Below are 19,373 nucleotides of genomic sequence, written 5' to 3'. Positions count from 1 at the left end.
AGACGATTCAACAAGAAGGGATGGCAACTAGCATCAACTTCGGTTTAGGATTTTCTGTTCAACTCGATTACTCCAAGTTCGGTTGCTTTTTGCTGTGGTGTGATAATTGGATCAGCCCAATTTCTCCCTTTCTCAAAAGTGTCAAACTCAAGATGCCCCTTGATTTGGATGTCTAGAGCTGCCTGATAAATATTTTTTCTTCCAGTTTATTATGATATAATTAACATTCAGTACTGTATAAGGTACTTGTTTCTATTCACCCTTGTTTCTATTTCCATTTCTCTAGGAGGTGGGTCAAAAAGGATCTTGCTGTGATTTATGTCATAGAGTGTTCTGCCTATGCTTTCCTCTAAGAGCCCGACAGCTTCTGGCCTTACATTCAGGCCCTCCATCCATTTTGAACTTATTTAATTAATTAATTACTTTTATTTTTGGCTGCGTTGGGTCTTTGTTGCTGCACGTGGGCTTTCTTTAGTTGCGGCAAGTGGGGCCTTCTCATTGTGGTGGCTTCTCTTGTTGCAGAGCACAGGCTCTAGGCACGCGGGCTTTAGTAGTTGTGGCACACGGGCTCAGTAGCTGTGGCTCGCAGGCTCCAGAGCGCAGGCTCAGTAGTTGTGTCCCACAGGCTTAGTTGCTCCGCGGCATGTGGGTTCTTCCCAGACCAGGGTTTGAACCCGTGGACCCTGCATTGGCAGGTGGATTCTTAACTACTGCGCCACCAGGGAAGCCCTTGAAGCTATTTTAAATGGGATTGTTTTCTTGCTTTCTGTCTGAGAGTATAGTGTATTATAGTGTAGAGAAAAGCAGCAGATTTCTGTATATTAATTTGAATCCTGAAACTTTACTGAATTCACTTATTAGTTGTAGCAGTTTTTTGGTGGAGACTTTAGAATTATCGGGTTTGTTTTTAATTGAGTTACAGTTGATGTACAATATTATATAAGTTTCAGGTGTACAATATAGTGATTCACAATTTTTAAAGGTTATACTCCATTATAGTTATTATAAAATATTGGCTATATTCCCCATGCTGTACAGTATATCCTTGTAGCTTATTTATTTTATACATAGTAGTTTGTACCTATTAATCCACTGCCCCTATCTCGTCCTTCTCCCCTGTATCTTCCCACTGGTAACCACTAGTTTGTTCTCTATATCTATGAGACTGTTTCTTTTTCGTTGTATTCAATAGTTTGCTTTAATTTTTAGATTCCACATATCAGTGAGATCATTTGTCTTTCTCTGTCCTACTCATTTCACTAAGCATAATACCCTCCATGTCCATCCATGTTGTTGCAAATGGCAAAGTTTTATTCTTTTTAACCTCCATTGTATATACATACCACATCTTCTTTATCCGTTCCTCTATTGATGGACACTCAGGTTGCTCCCATATCTTGGCTATTGTAAATGATGCTGCTATGAACATTGGGGTGCATGTATCTTTTTGAATTAGTGTTTTTGTTTTTTTCAGATATATACCCAGGATTGAAATTGCTGGGTCCTATGGTAGTTCTATTTTTAGTTTTTTGAGAAACCTCCATACTGTTTGCCACAGTGGCTGCACCAATTTACATTCCCACCAACAGTGTACAAGGGTTCCCCTTTCTCCACATTCTCACCAATATTTGTTATTTGTAGTCTTTTTAAGAATTAATTAATTTACTAAGTTTTGGCTGCATTGGGTCTTCGATGCTGTGCGCGAGCTTACTCTAGTTGCAGGTGAGCCAGAGCTGCTCTTTGTTGCGGTGCACGGGCTTCTCATTGCGGTGGCTTCTCTTGTGGTGGATCACAGGCTGCAGGTGCGCAGGCTTCAGTAGTTGTGGCACACGGGCTCAGTAGTTGTGGCCCGAGGGCTCTAGAGCGCAGGCTCAGTAGTTGTGGTGCACGGGCTTAGTTGCTCTGTGGCATGTAGGATCTTCCTGGACCAGGGCTCAAACCCGTGTCCCCTGCACTGGCAGGTGGATTCTTAACCACTGCGCCACCAGGGAATTCCCTGTAGTCTTTTGGATGGTAGCTATTCTAAGGTGATATCTCATTGTAGTTGTGGTTTGCATTACTCTGATGATTAGTGCTGTCCGTTTTTATTTTTTTATATATTTATTTTTTTGAATTTTATTTATTTTTTTATACAGTGGGTTCTTATTAGTTATCCATTTTATACATATTAGTGTATATATGTCAATCCCAGTCTCCCAGTTCATCCCACCACCACCACCACCCCACTGTCCCCCCTTGGTTTCCATATGTTTGTTTGTTCTGTACATGTGCGTTTCTATTTCTGCCCTGCAAACTGGTTCATCTGTACCATTCTTCTAGGTTCCACATATATGCATTAATATAGGATATTTGTTTTTCTCTTTCTGACTTACTTCACTCTGTATGACAGTCTCTAGATCCATCCACATCTCTACAAATGACCCAATTTTGTTCCTTTTTATGGCTGAGTAATATTCCATTGTACATATGTACCACATCTTCTTTATCCATTCATCTGACGATGGGCATTTAGGTTGCTTCCATGACCTGGCTATTGTAAATAGTGCTGTAATGAACATTGGGGTGCATGTGTCGTTTTGAATTATGGTTTTCTCTGGGTATATGCCCAGAAGTGGGATTACTGGGTCATATGGTAATTCTATTTTTAGTTTTTAAAGGAACCTCCATACTGTTCTCCATAGTGGCTATATCAATTTACATTCCCACCAACAGGGCAACAGGGTTCCCTTTTCTCCACACCCTCTCCAGCATTGTTGTTTGTAGATTTTCGGATGATGCCCATTCTAACTGGTGTGCGGTGATACCTCATTGTAGTTTTGATTTGCGTTTCTCTAATAATTAGTGCTGTTGAGCAGCTTGTCATGTGCTTCTTGGCCATCTGTATGTCTTCTTTGGAGAAATGTCTATTTAGGTCTTCTGCCCATTTTTGGATTGGGTTGTTTGTTTTTTTGCTATTGAGCTGCATGAGCTGCTTGTAAATTTTGGAGATTAATCCTTTGTCACTTTCTTCATTTGCAAATATTTTCTCCCATTCTGAGGGTTGTCTTTTGACCGTGTTTATGGTTTCCTTTGTTATGCAAAAGCTTTTAAGTTTCATTAGGTCCCATTGGTTTATTTTTGTTTTTATTTTCATTACTCTAGGAGGTGGAACAAAAAAGATCTTGCGGCAATTTATCTCAAAGAGTGTTCTTCCTATGTTTTCCTCTAAGAGTTTTATAGTGCTCGGTCTTACATTTAGGTCTCTAATCCATTTTCAGTTTATATTTGTGTATGGTGTTAGGGAGTGTTCTAATTGCATTCTTTTACATGGAGCTGTCCAGTTTTCCCAGCACCACTTATTGAAGAGACTGTCTTTTTCTCCATTGTACGTCCCTGCCTCCTTTGTCATAGATTAGTTGACCATAGGTGCGTGGGTTTATGTCTGGGCTTTCTATCCTGTTGCATTGATCTGTATTTCTGTTTTTGTGCCAGTACCCTATTGTCTTGATTACTGTAGCTTTGCAGTATAGTCTGAAGTCTGCGAGTCTGATTCCTCCAGCTCCATTTTTTTCCCTCAAGACTGCTTTGGATATTCGGGGTCTTTTGTGTCTCCATACAAATTTTAAGATTTTTTTGTTCTAGTTCTGTAAAACACGCCATTGGTAATTTGATAGGGATTGCATTGAATCTGTAGATTGCTTTGGGTAGTATTGCCATTTTCACAATGTTGATTCTTCCAATCCAAGAACATGGTATATCTCTCCATCTGTTGGTATCATCTTTAATTTCTTTCATCAGTGTCTTATAGTTTTCTGCATACAGGTCTTTTGTCTCTCTAGGTAGGTTTATTCCTAGGTATTTTACTCTTTTTGTTGCCATGGTAAATGGGAGTGTTTCCTTAATTTCTCTTTCAGATTTTTCATCATTAGTGTATAGGAATGCAAGAGATTTCTGTGCATTAATTTTGTATCTTGCAACTTTACCAAATTCATTGGTTAGCTCCAGTAGTATTCTGGTGGCATCTGTAGGATTCTCTATGTATAGTATCATGCCATCTGCAAACAGTGACAGCTTTACTTCTTCTATTCCAATTTGTATTCCTTTTATTTCTCTTTCTTCTCCGATTGCCGTGGCTAGGACTTCCAAAACTATGTTGAATAATAATAGTGGTGAGAGTTGTGGAAGTTGTGGAAGCTCTTGTCTGCTAGTCTTCAGGTCATTCTCATCAATAGCTGCTCTGTAGGCTTCCCTGGTGGCGCAGTGGTTGAGGGTCCGCCTGCCGATGCAGGGGACACGGGTTCGTGCCCCGGTCCGGGAAGATCCCACATGCCGCGGAGCGGCTGGGCCCGTGAACCATGACCGCTGAGCCTGCGCGTCCGGAGCCTGTGCTCCGCAACGGGAGAGGCCACAACAGTGAGAGGCCCGCGTACCGCAAAAAAAAAAAAAAAAAAAAAGTTGCTCTGTAAATAGCTGTAATTTTGGTGTACCCATGGAAGGAGGTAAGCTCGGGGTTTTTCCTATGTCACCATCTTGGTTACTCTCTGAATAAACATTTTAACATAGCATGAAATGTGCATTGTATATTTCATTTCATCCATAATGTCAAATGCTGAATATTTTCAACATTTTTCCCCTCAGAAAGGAGCTTGCAAGACGCCTGGGAGTGACTGAAGCCAGAGTGTGGGTCAGTAAACCTGAAAAAAGCAACTTGGCACGGCAGCCAATCTAAAACCTGCTTTAGGAATTGGATACCTTGTCCTAGACATTCTCAAGTTGGTGTGTTTTTGTACACTTGTCGATGTTTTGGAAATAAGGTTTGGACTTGTGGGGCTTTGGGGCCAGAATATATGTATCTTCAGTAAAGTTAAACTCCTTCCAAAACTGGTATCCCTTAGGGGACAAGTCTCTGTGGAATCATGTTGGGGCTGATTCTGACCTGGCAGTTATTCAAATTAATGCACCAAATAGCTGGGTTAGAAGAGGGTTCAAGTATACTAAATTATTTAAAAGTTTTAAAGCCAGGCCTAAGCTCTTTGTATAAGGAGTGAATTTACAAGTATTCAGGCAATTGGGTAAGGGAATAACTCACCTCGGAACACAACATGTGAGCAACTAATATATGTTTAGTTTAGGTGAGACTGATGGGGAGGCGAATAGCTTAAAATTCCAAGTGCCTGGTCCTCTTGCTGTTGTTTTTATGTGTTTGGTAGAGCAGTGTAGAGAGTTTCAGCCGTAAATTTTAATTTTCTGAAATTTTTTGATGTGCAGCCTGAAAACATTGCTAACATAGTAGGTTGTGCAGTATGATGGGGGGGAAAGGTTTGCAACCTTTAGGAATTTGTCTAAACATATAAAACAATAAAACAAACAAAAAGAACAAATTTGAATAAATTTCCACTGACCTCAAAAGGTGGACGGGTTTGAGAATAATTGGATACTATCGATATGTGTCTTGGAGATACTGCGTAAATTCAACATTATGAAACTACCGAATGTATCAGTGAATATTATTTTGAGCAATTTCTAATGTCTAAGAATTTTTTTCTTCCGTTTTCATACTATTATGAGGGATTGGTTTCGAAGAATTTGTTTGTGATGGTCAGTGGTTGGCTCTCAGCTAGTCGCTTACCTGTGTTAATTTGAAATACTTGCTCATTCATTCAGGTAGTGGTTACTAGTTGGTAGCTCATGGCACAGAAGCTGATTATTTGTCCATAGAACACAGTAAGTTGTATCAAAGGAGTATATATATATATATATATATATATATATATATATTTAATATATTTATTTATTTATATTTGGCTGCGTTGGGTCTTCGTTGCTGTGCGTGGGCTCTTCTCTAGTTGAGGAGAGCCGGGGTTACTCTTCGTTGTGGTGCGCGGTCTTCTCAGTGCAGTGGCTTCACTTGTTGTGGAAGAGGAATATTTTTTTACAACACAAGATTGATAGAAAGGAAGAAAGAAGGAAGGAAGGAAAGAAGAATCAGGATGGGTTCACTAGCTTTGCTGCAGAGAGCGTGTGTGAGGGCAGTGATGGACACGGGCTGCAGAGCTGGTGGTGGGGTCTGGAAAGCAGTGCTGGCGGCCTAAGGCCACGGGCTGGGCTCACAGTCAGGTCTGGCCAGGGCTTGGGAGGCGCAGGCCTCTGCTTTCTCAAGCAGGCAAAGCAAGCTCAGAGGAAAAGAGAAACTGAAGTTTTGGTGGCTTGCTTCTCCTGGGTTTACGTAGTGGTCTCTTAATGGAGTTCTGAAGGGAAAAGGAGCAACAAGAAACAAATGAAGAAGACGGGAGAATGTTTTCATCTGTTTCCAAACTCTACAGCATGAGCGTCCCAAAGAAACATTTAATGGACACCCTCCCTTGGTTTGCAAGGACAGTAGGAGCTGTTTTATGAAACCAGTATTGGAAATATGGAAGTAGTGTCAGCCTGAACCTCACATAGCCAGCTTTGCACATTGCTTATATTTATGCAGATTTGACCATTGGTACGCTCGAACCCCCCAAAATGAGCTCTATTACACTGGCTTTTCTCGACTACATATTCATGCAGCAGAAGGACCCAAATACTAAGATGGGAGAGGGAAGATGGGGCGACAGAGAGAGGAGGCCCTTGGTCTCATGTAAAATTTGCCGAGTGGAAACATCCAAAAATACTAAATATGGCACAATTCCATTAACTGAGATGCTGAGGGAGCAGTGGAGTCCACAGGACAGGTTTTACTTTCAGTTGTTACTAGTTGGCAGATATTTAGGGGGGAGCCGTTTTGTGACCCCTCAGTCACGTGGTTGTCGGCTGTCTTCCTAAAATGCAGGTTGCACCCTCTTGACTTAAGCATAAGGGACAGGATGGGGATCTCCTGGTTGATTAGCAGCTCCTAGAGGGCGCAACCTTGCTGGGCACCAGAGGCTCTGCTCCAAGGCCCTGCAACTGTAGCCAGAGCGGAGTGAGCTGACCTGGTCCTGAGCCCAGGAAGGTTTGGAGGGTGGGGCAGGTTGGAGAGTGCAGAATTGACAGAGGTGACAATGGTATGCCTCTTTCCCCCCAAACTCTTGTCTGGGCAAAGATTTTAAGAGTTTTAGTAAATTTGGGCTGAGCTCGTCTAAGCATTCGTTACCCCTATAGTCTAATATTAAGGCAGTGTCCAGGGCTTCAGTTCCGCCGGTGTCCAGCAAGACAAGCCACAAAGTCCCTGGGCCCCCCATGACCAAACCTCCCTCACAATACCATCTCCTTCTTTATAACCATCCCAAGGCTCCAGAGGATGAATGACCCTTTTTAGTCATCCTTGGGGAAAGCTTTTGTTTAAAAATCCAACCCACTCCTATTGATTATTTACTGTAACCAAAGATGGGTTTTTCAAAATGGGGACCGTTCCCCTCAGTATGATTTTAAAAGGCACCCACTTTTTCCTATGCTCAACTTCCCCCATAACTAAGGTGACACCTGCCCAATGAGTAGGGATTAGTGGCAGCTGGAGCTGACGGTCAGTTGTCAGGACGCAGACCTCCCAGGCACAGTAATAACAGCAGGGACAGAGTGCAGTTGGTCAGCTCCACCTGCGTGTAAGAGTGGGGGAAATAATAGAAAAGGTGGGAGGGGAGAGACAAAGCCATATGCCAATCCAGAGCCTGGCACATAGTCGGTGCTCGCTCTTGGGGGGAGGGCGGCTGAAGGGAGCGCCTTCAGCTACATATCCTAAGATACTTTAGCAAGAAGGAAATAGCTTCTCCTGATGCGCTTTCAAATCTTCAAGGCACCGAGAGCTCCCTGCTGCAATTTTTCATGTCTGACTTGAAATGCTCAATATACTAATCAATCTCTTTTTCTCTCTGCTTGAAGGCTTGGTTTAAGAGTAGAAGGGCCAAGTGTCGGAGACATCAGAGGGCTGTAATGCTCAGAAACGTGCCCCACGTGCCCGTGGTCCCCCTTGCTGTCGTCAGCGTGTGTGAAACCTGCAGTGCCATTCTGCTTCAGGAGCTGGATTGGGTCCACGTTCTTCTGGAGCAAGTGCCGCTGGAGCAGCCTCTGCTGCCCGGGGCAACCATGCCATCCATACCACACGTGCCACCCATGCCACGCGTGCCACCCGTGCCACCCATGCCACCCTTTACTCCTTTGCTGTTGCCTCCTCCGCCCTGTCGTCTTCCACTCGTGTTTCACTGTAGGTGCCCTCATGTGGCATGGCGTCCCTCCTTTCCTTTGGAGATCCTTCAGCTGCCGCGACATTCTATTGAATTGTGTCTGGGACAGTTTTTTCCAAAGGGCCTTTGAGCCAGTTTCAAATTCTGCATACCTCACCACCAAGAGCAGTTCCCCAAATGCCTGCAAAGTATATTAGTTAGAAGTAGAGTCCTTGACCCACTGTTTTAGGGCATGTTTTGTATTTTCAATAAAGTTGTGAGTCCTCTGCATATTTGTTCTCTGTGTCACATGGGGTTAGTAAATTTGATAGAAACGGCTAAGCCAACTCCATTCAGACCGAATGCCCAGGAGGCCTCCTTTCATGCAGTAACAGCCCTGAGTCACCATCATAGGCCATGCACATCTCAGAAGTTTGCCAGGTGCCCGTGAGGGGTTTACACAGACCCACCTGTTCTCTTCCACCCTCTCCCCCAGCACCCATGCTCCCCGCACGCTGCCCCATTGGGACCACCTAGATGTGCAAGACGGGTGGTGTGAGTCTCGAATGGGAGAACAGTGTGTTTCAAAGCAGGCCTGAGGCCCATTCATGGTGACCAGCTCAGGTACAAGGAGGACTCCAAGGGACACTTCTGCAGTGACTACTCATAGGGCTTTATGGAGGAGAGGGAGCGGGGCACCGTCGGCTTCTCTCCCAGTTCTGTTCACCGCCTTCCCTGTTGTGGAGGGCACCTGGGGACAGAAACCACGCTAGCGGAGGGGGAGGGGCCTACCTCTGCGAAGGTAACACAAGAGGAGACTGTCCAGGCCCGCATGGGGCTCTTCTCACCCCCTCTCCCCCACCCCCAGATGCGGAAAGCATATCATAGCTCCTTCCGCAGCTCAGAGCTGACGGATGATGTGGCCTTCAAGTGTATTTTGTCACCTTCAACATCCTTGGGAGAACTCTGGTTCCAGCTAATTCAACACTGAAAGGGAGCCTCTTGGGTGAGTGTTGCCTGAAGCCAGGAGGTGGTGGTCCCTGAGCACTGATCCAGGATAATCACTTTATTTAAAAGAACCAGGTAGGGCTTCCCTGGTGACGCAGTGGTTAAGAGTCTGCCTGCGGGAAGATCCCACATGCCGCGGAGCAACTAAGCCCGTGCGCCACAACTACTGAGCCTGTGTGCCACAACTACTGAAGGCCGCACACCTAGAGCCCGTGCTCCACCACAAGAGCAGCCACCGCAATGACAAGTGCCGCAACTACAGAAAGCCTGTGCACAGCCATAAATAAAATAAGTTCATTTTAAAAATAAAAATAAATAAAAGCAGCAGGTATGGGAACATATGTATATGTAAAACGGATTCACTTTGTTATAAAGCAGGAACTAACACACCATTGTAAAGCAATTATACTCCAGTAAAGATGTAAAAAGAATAAAAATGAAAAATAAAAGCAGCAGGTAGGCCTTACCTTTGTTCATGGGGCCTTCTTCAAATGGAACTGCCAGGTAGAAAACACACACGCACACACACAGATACTACACAGGTGTGCACCCTATAGCACATGTGTGTGATAGAAGCACAAACATACCCAGAAAATACCCGGAACACAAGCAGAATTGGCTTGTGTTATTAAAATAACCCTTCTGAAATATATCTAGTGGCCTGTTGTCCTTGCCTTCGGTTTTTTCAGGTTCGATGCTGGGAAAAAACGTGTGTCCTTGTCCACCCTGGTCTTGGGGACGGGGAGGGGCTCATGCAGAACTGAAGCCGTGTCCATGCTGCATCGCCACTTTATTTACACAGGCACACACAACCCTTCTTGTTGGTAGGATGACCCCAGCCTGAGGAAGAGTTTTGCTGACGGACCAAAAACCGTTTCCACGGCTAGTCAGGTTTGGGCGGTAGCACTGCAGAGGGTTCTTGGAACCTGGACACCTGAGATCTTCTCTGAGATCGGAATCGCCTCCTTCTTATGCAGTAGCGATGGTTTCAGCATCCTGCCTCCGGATGAAGAAAAACACAGCCTTTCTTTGCGGTTCCCCAAGCCCAGCAAAGCCGCAGGCTCCACGCTTAGCCACCACTCTCGCTTCCATTCTAACCTCAGTCCCGAGACCTGAATGGCCTCAGCCATCAGCTGTCGAGGCTTCAGCCCAGGCTCCCGAAACCAATCCTACAGCTCCTGCTCAAGGTGTCACTCTCAAGAGCTGTCCTGGGCACCATCTTCCCTCGTGACTCCAGGACACTTCTGTGCAAATGGCAAGTTTTGAAACTGCCTCTTGGTACGTTCCTTGATGGAGGTCTTGCTATTCTTTTCCTTTGTGCATTTTAATAGTCAGGTGCTAGAGGGAAACGGGCTATTTTCATTTATTTATTTTATTTGGGTGGGATAATGACACCTTTATTTTGGACTACCTCGTAAAGAAATGTAGCATTTCCTTCCTCCCCCCAGTTTTATTGAGATAGAATTGACATACAACACCGTAAAAGTTTAAGGTGTACAGTATAATGTTTTGACTTACATACATCACGAGATTATTAGCACAAGTTTAGTGAACATCCATCATCTCATATAGATACATAAATAAATAGAAAAAAACTTTTGTGTGTGATGAGAACTCTCATGATTTACTCTCTTAACTTTCATATGTAACATACAGTTGTGTTAATTATATTTATAGTGTTGTGCATTACATCCCCAGTACTTATTTGGCTTATAACTGGAAGATTGTGTCATTTGACTGCCTTCATCCGTTCCCCACCCCACCACAAATCAGATCTCTTTTTCTATGAGTTTGTGTGTTTCTTTTTGAAGTATAATTGACCTACAACACTCAGTTAGTTCCTATTACATAGTGAGTGGGTATTTCTATCTATTTCAAAATGATTTCCACGATAAGTCTAGTTATGATATGTCACCAGAGATATCACATAGGTATTGATTATATTCCCCACACTGTACATTTCATACCTGTGACTCATTTATTTTGCAAGTGGAAATTTGTACCTCTTAATTTCCCCCACCTATTTCTTTCCTTCTTCCACCCCCCTCCCCCTCTGGCAACCACATGTTTGTTCTCTGTATCTGTGACTTTGTTTCTGATTTGTAATGTTTATTCACTTGTTTTGAACCCAAGTCCCCTGCGTTGAAAGGCAGATTCTTTACCACTGGACCACCAGGGAAGTCCCCAGTATTCTCTCTTTATCTTTAAGTTTTGCCATTTTTATGACAATGTGTCTTGCTGTGGTCCTGTTTGGGTTGATCCTGTTTGGGACTCTATGTGCTCTCTGGACCTAGATGTGTGTTTCCTTTCCCAGGTTAGGGATGTTTTCTGCTATTATGTCTTCAGATATGTTCTCTGCCCCTTTCTTTCTCTCTCTTTTCCGTCTGTGACTCCTATAATGTGAATATTAGTATGCTGGACATCTCTTAAACTGTCCTCATTTATTTATATTCTTTTTTCTTTGTTCTGTTCAACTTCAGTGATTTCCACTACCCTGTCTTTGCATTCACTGATCTGGAATGTAAAGACAGGGTAGACTCTTGATTTCTTCTAGTGTATTTTTCATTTCAGTTATTATAGTCTTCATCTCTGTTTTGTTCCTCTTTATATTTTCTAACTCTGTTCAAAAACTTCTAATTTCTCGCAAACTGGCTATTTTGAATTGTAACAACTGGCTTCATTGGTCCTCTGGCTTTGATTGTCTCATGACTATCCTAAGGGATTTAACTACTGTGAGACCTCAGATGGAATGCTGCCATGACATAGGTCACGTTTTTTGTGCCCATTTAAAGTCTTACTTGCATCATCTGCATTAATTTCAGTATAAAAACGTAAGTCCAAATGTAGCATATGGTTTTAAGCTCTCACCTGACCTTGAACTCTGGGCATTAGATCTCATTTTTCCATAGATAAAAATATCATCAAGCATCTCACAATTCAAAAGTTGACACAAATTTCTGAAAGAATTAAAAATATAAAAGGACTAATTACCTAATTTTAGATGTAGCTCCTTTATACCTGAAGGCTTTTCTTCTCAATATTTATTCTGCTATCACCAGGTGCATCCAAGAGGACAACAAGAGGTGCTCAAAGAAACAAACAAAACTAAGATTTAATGAGAGTGGGATTGGGTTAGGGGAACACCAATACCTAAAAGAGGCTTAGGACAGTCAAATTGACGCCTTGTCCCACGTCTTATTCCACTCATACCCTTTATCACAGTCTATCCACAACAATTATTTTCCTCTTATATCATTTTTTAAAATTGTGGTAAAATTCAAATAATATATAATTACCCATTTTAAAGTGTATGGTTCAGTGGCATTTAGAACATTCACAATGTTCTGCCACCATCACCACCATCTAGTTTCAAAACATATTCATCGGGACTTCCCTGGTGGTCCAGCGGTTAAGCCTCTGCACTCTAATGCAGGGGGCCTGGGTTCAATCTCTGGTCAGGGAACTAGATCCCACATGCCCCAATTAAAGATCCTACACGCGGCAGCAAAGATCCCGCATGCCGCAACTAAGACCTGGTGCAGCCACATAAAAGCAGACAAACGTATTCATCACCCCAAAATGACACCCCTATTTATTCAGCAGTCATTCCCCAGTCCTCCCTCCTCCAGCCCCTGGCAACCACTAATCTGCTTTCTGTCTCTGGATTTGCCCACTCTGGATATTTAATACTCGTGGAATCATACAATATGTGACCTTTGCTGCCAGCTTCTTTCACTTGGCATAATGCTTTTGAGGTTCACCCACGCTGTAGGAGGTGTTAGTACCTCATTCTTTTTTTCTCTATGTGCCATTATATGTTAAGATTTATAGGTGACAAAAGAACTGAACGGGGCCCTGGGGATTTACAAAGTTACAAAATATACATGTAAAAAGTCTAATAAAATATTTAAGCTTAAAAGCAAACGAAGCCAAATCATTCTAAAAGGAAGAGAAGAAAGTGCTTTCAAATCTCAGATTTCTCTTACTAGATCAATAAACTGGACTTGATTTTATAATCACTAATGTTAAAAGAATAATATGGATGTATAATTTTTCATTTTCTGATAACATACCACTTTAAATGAAAGAACTGTACCCTACACCCAGGAGACTAGGGTCAAGCGATAATCATCTGGATCATTATATAAAGTACCTTCAGTGAGTCAGAGAACAATAAAGTCAAGTCCTTTTTATAAAATAGCCAACATGCGATAGAAACTATTTTTCTCGTTCCACAGATGAGGAAGTTGAGTCTCAGGTGTTTAAAGCCATTTGCTGGAAATTCCCTGGCGGTCCAGTGGTTAGGACTCGGCGCTTTCACTGCCAGGGGCCCTGCATCAATCCCTGGTCGGGAAACTAAGATCCCGCAAGCTGCACGGTGTGGCCAGAAAACGAAACCAAACCAAAACAAAACACTCACTTGCTTAAATCAGTAGGGCAGCAGAAAAACCAAGGGTAGGATTGCAGGCTTGCCTCTGCCTCTTCTGGGTGTTGGGATTTGGAGAAGTGGAACTTTGGGGTTTTTCTGTGTATTATCAAACTTTTGAAATAAGATGTACTGATGAATTAATTATGTAATAAAAAAAAGCTAATTCAGCTTCTCGAATACACTTTGTAGATAGTGGGCCACAAACAAATCTAAGCTATCACTTTGTAAGGAGCCAAAACAGATTTGGACAAGTGGCTGCTTGTACTCATGATTTAATCATCACACAAGTACCTATAACGCATGGTTACTGTTAGGAATTAAAATGATACTATCATTTCTCCTAACTAGCTATAATCTATTTCTAGATAGAGCATAATGTTACATGATTCTTTATGGTGTAATACAAGTGAGCCAAAGATAAACTCTGTATATTGCTTCTATATTGTTTACTTCTTCACAACAGACCGGGACCCGTTAGCTCAAGTACCTATCCAACACGATAAATATAATTAACACAACTGTATGTTACATATGAAAGTTAGGAGAGTAAATCCTGAGAGTTCTCATCACACACAAAAGTTTTTTTCTATTTATTTATGTATCTATATGAGATGATGGATGTTCACTAAACTTGTGCTAATAATCTCGTGATGTATGTAAGTCAAAACATTATACTGTACACCTTAAACTTTTAGTGTTGTATGTCAATTCTATCTCAATAAAACTGGGGGGAGGAAGGAAATGCTACATTTCTTTACGAGGTAGTCCAAAATAAAGGTGTCATTATCCCACCCAAATAAAATAAATAAATGAAAATAGCCCGTTTCCTTCTAGCACCTGACTATTAAAATGCACAAAGGAAAAGAATAGCAAGACCTCCATCAAGGAACGTACCAAGAGGCAGTTTCAAAACTTGCCATTTGCACAGAAGTGTCCAGGAGTCATGAGGGAAGATGGTGCCCAGGACAGCTCTTGAGAGTGACACCTTGAGCAGGAGCTGTAGGATTGGTTTCGGGAGCCTGGGCTGAAGCCTCGACAGCTGATGGCTGAGGCCATTCAGGTCTCGGGACTGAGGTTAGAATGGAAGCGAGAGTGGTGGCTAAGCGGGGAGCCTGCGGCTTTGCTGGGCTTGGGGAACCACAAAGAAAGGCTGTGTTTTCTCCATCCGGAGGCACGATGCTGAAACCATCGCTAGTGCGTAAGAAGGAGGCGATTCCGATCTCAGAGAAGATCTCAGGTGTCCAGGTTCCAAGAACCCTCTGCAGTGCTACCGCCCAAACCTGACTAGCCGTGGAAACGGTTTTTGGTCCGTCAGCAAAACTCTTCCTCAGGCTGGGGTCGTCCTACCAACAAGAAGGGTTGTGTGTGCCTGTGTAAATAAAGTGGCGATGCAGCATGGACACGGCTTCAGTTCCGCATGAGCCCCTCCCCGTCCCCAAGACCAGGGTGGACAAGGACACACGTTCTTTCCCAGCATCGAACCTGAAAACACTGAAGGCAAGGACAACAGGCCACTAGATACATTTCAGAAGGGTTATTTTAATAACACAAGCCAATTCTGCTTGTGTTCCGGGTATTTTCTGGGTATGTTTGTGCTTCTATCACACACATGTGCTATAGGGTGCACACCTGTGTAGTATCTGTGTGTGTGCGTGTGTGTTTTCTACCTGGCAGTTCCATTTGAAGAAGGTCCCATGAACAAAGGTAAGGTGTGCCTGTTGCTTTCATTTTATTTATTTATTTCCTTTTTTTAACATCTTTATTGGAGTATAATTGCTTTACAATGGTGTGTTAGTTTCTGCTTCATAACAAAGAGAATCCGTTTTACATATACATATGTTCCCATACCTGCTGCTTTTATTTATTTTTATTTTTAAAATGAATTTATTTTATTATTGGCTGTGTTGGGTCTTTGTGGCTTGCACGAGCTTTCTGTAGTTGCGGCGCTTCACATTGCAGTGGCCGCTCTTGTGGTGGAGCACGGGCTCTAGGTGTGCGGCCTTCAGTAGTTGTGGCACACAGGGTCAGTAGTTGTGGCGCACGGGCTTAGTTGCTCTGCGGCATGTGGGATCTTCCCACAGGCAGACTCTTAACCACTGCGTCACCAGGGAAGCCCTACCTGCTTCTTTTAAATAAAGTGATTATCCTGGATCAGTGCTCAGGGACCACCACCTCCTGGCTTCAGGCAACACTCACCCAAGAGGCTCCCTTTCAGTGTTGAATTAGCTGGAACCAGAGTTCTCCCAAGGATGTTGAAGGTGACAAAATACACTTGAAGGCCACATCATCCGTCAGCTCTGAGCTGCGGAAGGAGCTATGATATGCTTTCCGCATCTTGGGGTGGGGGAGAGGGTGTGAGAAGAGCCGCATGCGGGCCTGGACAGTCTCCTCTTGTGTTACCTTCGCAGAGGTAGGCCCCTCCCCCTCCGCTAGCGTGGTTTCTGTCCCCAGGTGCCCTCCACAACAGGGAAGGCGGTGAACAGAACTGGGAGAGAAGCCGACGGTGCCCCGCTCCCTCTCCTCCATAAAGTCCTATGAGTAGTCACTGCAGAAGTGTCCCTTGGAGTCCTCCTTGTACCTGAGCTGGTCACCATGAATGGGCCTCAGGTCTGCTTTGAAACACACTGTTCTCCCATTCGAGACTCACACCACCCGTCTTGCACATCTAGGTGGTCCCAATGGGGCAGCGTGCGGGGAGCATGGGTGCTGGGGGAGAGGGTGGAAGAGAACAGGTGGGTCTGTGTAAACCCCTCACGGGCACCTGGCAAACTTCTGAGATGTGCATGGCCTATGATGGTGACTCAGGGCTGTTACTGCATGAAAGGAGGCCTCCTGGGCATTCGGTCTGAATGGAGTTGGCTTAGCCATTTCTATCAAATTTACTAACCCCATGTGACACAGAGAACAAATATGCAGAGGACTCACAACTTTATTGAAAATACAAAACATGCCCTAAAACAGTGGGTCAAGGACTCTACTTCTAACTAATATACTTTGCAGGCATTTGGGGAACTGCTCTTGGTGGTGAGGTATGCAGAAGTTGAAACTGGCTCAAAGGCACTTTGAAAAAAACTGTCATGGACACCATTTAAGAGGAAACTAGGGCTCCCGTAGGATCACCGATGGTTAGGGACCAGGCCATGCTGCATGAGGGCACCTACAGGGAAGGAAGTGTGGAAGAAGCCTCGGTGGAGAAAGCAACAGCATAGGAGGAAACGGCTGCATGGGCGTCATGTGTAGCATGGGTTGCACGTACCACAGGGGCGACTCGGGCAGCATGGGCGGCACGGGCGGCATTGCTGGCATGGGGTGTACGGGCCACAAGAGCTGCACGGGTGGCATGGGTTGCACGGGTGGCATTGGTGGCATGGGGTGCACAGGCCACATAAGCTGTATGGGCGGCATGGGTGGCACGGGCGGCATAGGCGGCACGGGCGGCATGGGTGGCACAGGTGGCCTGGGTGGCACGGGCGGTCTGGGCAGCAGGGACAGGTCCATCAGCAGTGGCTCCAGAAGATCACATGACGAATCCAGCTCCTGACGCGAGACGGCAGGGCAGGGCTCACACACGCTGACGACAGCAGGGGGCACGGGGGGCACGTTTCTGAGCATTACTGCCCTCTGATGTCTCCGACACTTGGCCCTTTTCCTCTTAAACCAAGCCTTCAAGCAGAGAGAAAAAGGGATTGATTAGTATATTGAGCATTTCATGTCAGACATGAAAAATTGCAGCAGGGAGCTCTCGGTGCCTTGAAGATTTGAAAGCGCATCAGGAGAAGCTATTTCCTTCTTGCTAAAGTATCTTAGGATATGTAGCTGAAGGCGCTCCCTTCAGCCGCCCTCCCCCCAAGAGCGAGCACCGACTATGTGCCAGGCTCTGGATTGGCATATGGCTTTGTCTCTCCCCTCCCACCTTTTCTATTATTTCCCCCACTCTTACACGCAGGTGGAGCTGACCAACTGCACTCTGTCCCTGCTGTTATTACTGTGCCTGGGAGGTCTGCGTCCTGACAACTGACCGTCAGCTCCAGCTGCCACTAATCCCTACTCATTGGGCAGGTGTCACCTTAGTTATGGGGGAAGTTGAGCATAGGAAAAAGTGGGTGCCTTTTAAAATCATACTGAGGGGAACGGTCCCCATTTTGAAAAACCCATCTTTGGTTACAGTAAATAATCAATAGGAGTGGGTTGGATTTTTAAACAAAAGCTTTCCCCAAGGATGACTAAAAAGGGTCATTCATCCTCTGGAGCCTTGGGATGGTTATAAAGAAGGAGATGGTATTGTGAGGGAGGTTTGGTCATGGGGGGCCCAGGGACTTTGTGGCTTGTCTTGCTGGACACCGGCGGAACTGAAGCCCTGGACACTGCCTTAATATTAGACTATAGGGGTAACGAATGCTTAAACGAACTCAGCCCAAATTTACTAAAACTCTTAAAATCTTTGCCCAGACAAGAGTTTGGGGGGAAAGAGGCATACCATTGTCACCTCTGTCAATTCTGCACTCTCCAACCTGCCCCACCCTCCAAACCTTCCTGGGCTCAGGACCAGGTCAGCTCACTCCGCTCTGGCTACAGTTGCAGGGCCTTGGAGCAGAGCCTCTGGTGCCCAGCAAGGTTGCGCCCTCTAGGAGCTGCTAATCAACCAGGAGATCCCCATCCTGTCCCTTATGCTTAAGTCAAGAGGGTGCAACCTGCATTTTAGGAAGACAGCCGACAACCACGTGACTGAGGGGTCACAAAACGGCTCCCCCCTAAATATCTGCCAACTAGTAACAACTGAAAGTAAAACCTGTCCTGTGGACTCCACTGCTCCCTCAGCATCTCAGTTAATGGAATTGTGCCATATTTAGTATTTTTGGATGTTTCCACTCGGCAAATTTTACATGAGACCAAGGGCCTCCTCTCTCTGTCGCCCCATCTTCCCTCTCCCATCTTAGTATTTGGGTCCTTCTGCTGCATGAATATGTAGTCGAGAAAAGCCAGTGTAATAGAGCTCATTTTGGGGGGTTCGAGCGTACCAATGGTCAAATCTGCATAAATATAAGCAATGTGCAAAGCTGGCTATGTGAGGTTCAGGCTGACACTACTTCCATATTTCCAATACTGGTTTCATAAAACAGCTCCTACTGTCCTTGCAAACCAAGGGAGGGTGTCCATTAAATGTTTCTTTGGGACGCTCATGCTGTAGAGTTTGGAAACAGATGAAAACATTCTCCCGTCTTCTTCATTTGTTTCTTGTTGCTCCTTTTCCCTTCAGAACTCCATTAAGAGACCACTACGTAAACCCAGGAGAAGCAAGCCACCAAAACTTCAGTTTCTCTTTTCCTCTGAGCTTGCTTTGCCTGCTTGAGAAAGCAGAGGCCTGCGCCTCCCAAGCCCTGGCCAGACCTGACTGTGAGCCCAGCCCGTGGCCTTAGGCCGCCAGCACTGCTTTCCAGACCCCACCACCAGCTCTGCAGCCCGTGTCCATCACTGCCCTCACACACGCTCTCTGCAGCAAAGCTAGTGAACCCGTCCTGATTCTTCTGTTTCTCTCTTTCTTTCTTTTCTTCTTCTTTCCCCCCACAAATACTCCTTGGATTTAACTTAGGCTTTTCTATAGTCTCAAATAATCACTCCTGATCCTTTGACTCACAAACTAGTCATCACTGGAAGAGCATATGTATTTCACCTTACCACAGGTAAGAATCCTGCCTGAACTAAGAGTCATCCTCCACTGCCAACAAATTCCACACACCCCATCTCTTCGTAACAGTACCACGAAAAGGAAGAAAAGCCTCAGGTGTCAGAAATTCCTCAAGAGACTATTCACGAATGCATTCGGTAGTCTCAAA

At 44.6% G+C, this 19,373-nt stretch overlaps 2 protein-coding genes across 2 annotated transcripts in view; one reads left to right on the top strand and one right to left on the bottom strand.

Moving 5' to 3' along the window:
• Positions 1–19,373, top strand: part of LOC132514101 (homeobox protein ESX1-like) — a 32,722-nt gene that overhangs the window by 2,058 nt on the left and 11,291 nt on the right. Inside the window, exon 3 of the mRNA XM_060138826.1 lies at positions 4,618–4,663. Within this exon, the coding sequence (XP_059994809.1) occupies positions 4,618–4,663 (46 nt within the window). The remainder of the gene's footprint in view (positions 1–4,617; positions 4,664–19,373) is intronic.
• The window catches only part of LOC132514102 (homeobox protein ESX1-like), a 34,421-nt gene that overhangs the window by 11,514 nt on the left and 3,534 nt on the right, over positions 1–19,373 (bottom strand). The window lies entirely within an intron of this gene.

Source organism: Lagenorhynchus albirostris, chromosome X (assembly GCF_949774975.1).
Source record: "Lagenorhynchus albirostris chromosome X, mLagAlb1.1, whole genome shotgun sequence".
NCBI lineage: Eukaryota > Metazoa > Chordata > Mammalia > Artiodactyla > Delphinidae > Lagenorhynchus > Lagenorhynchus albirostris.
The sequence above is the reverse complement of the archived record's forward strand: the minus strand, read 5'-3'. Positions and strand labels throughout refer to the sequence as shown.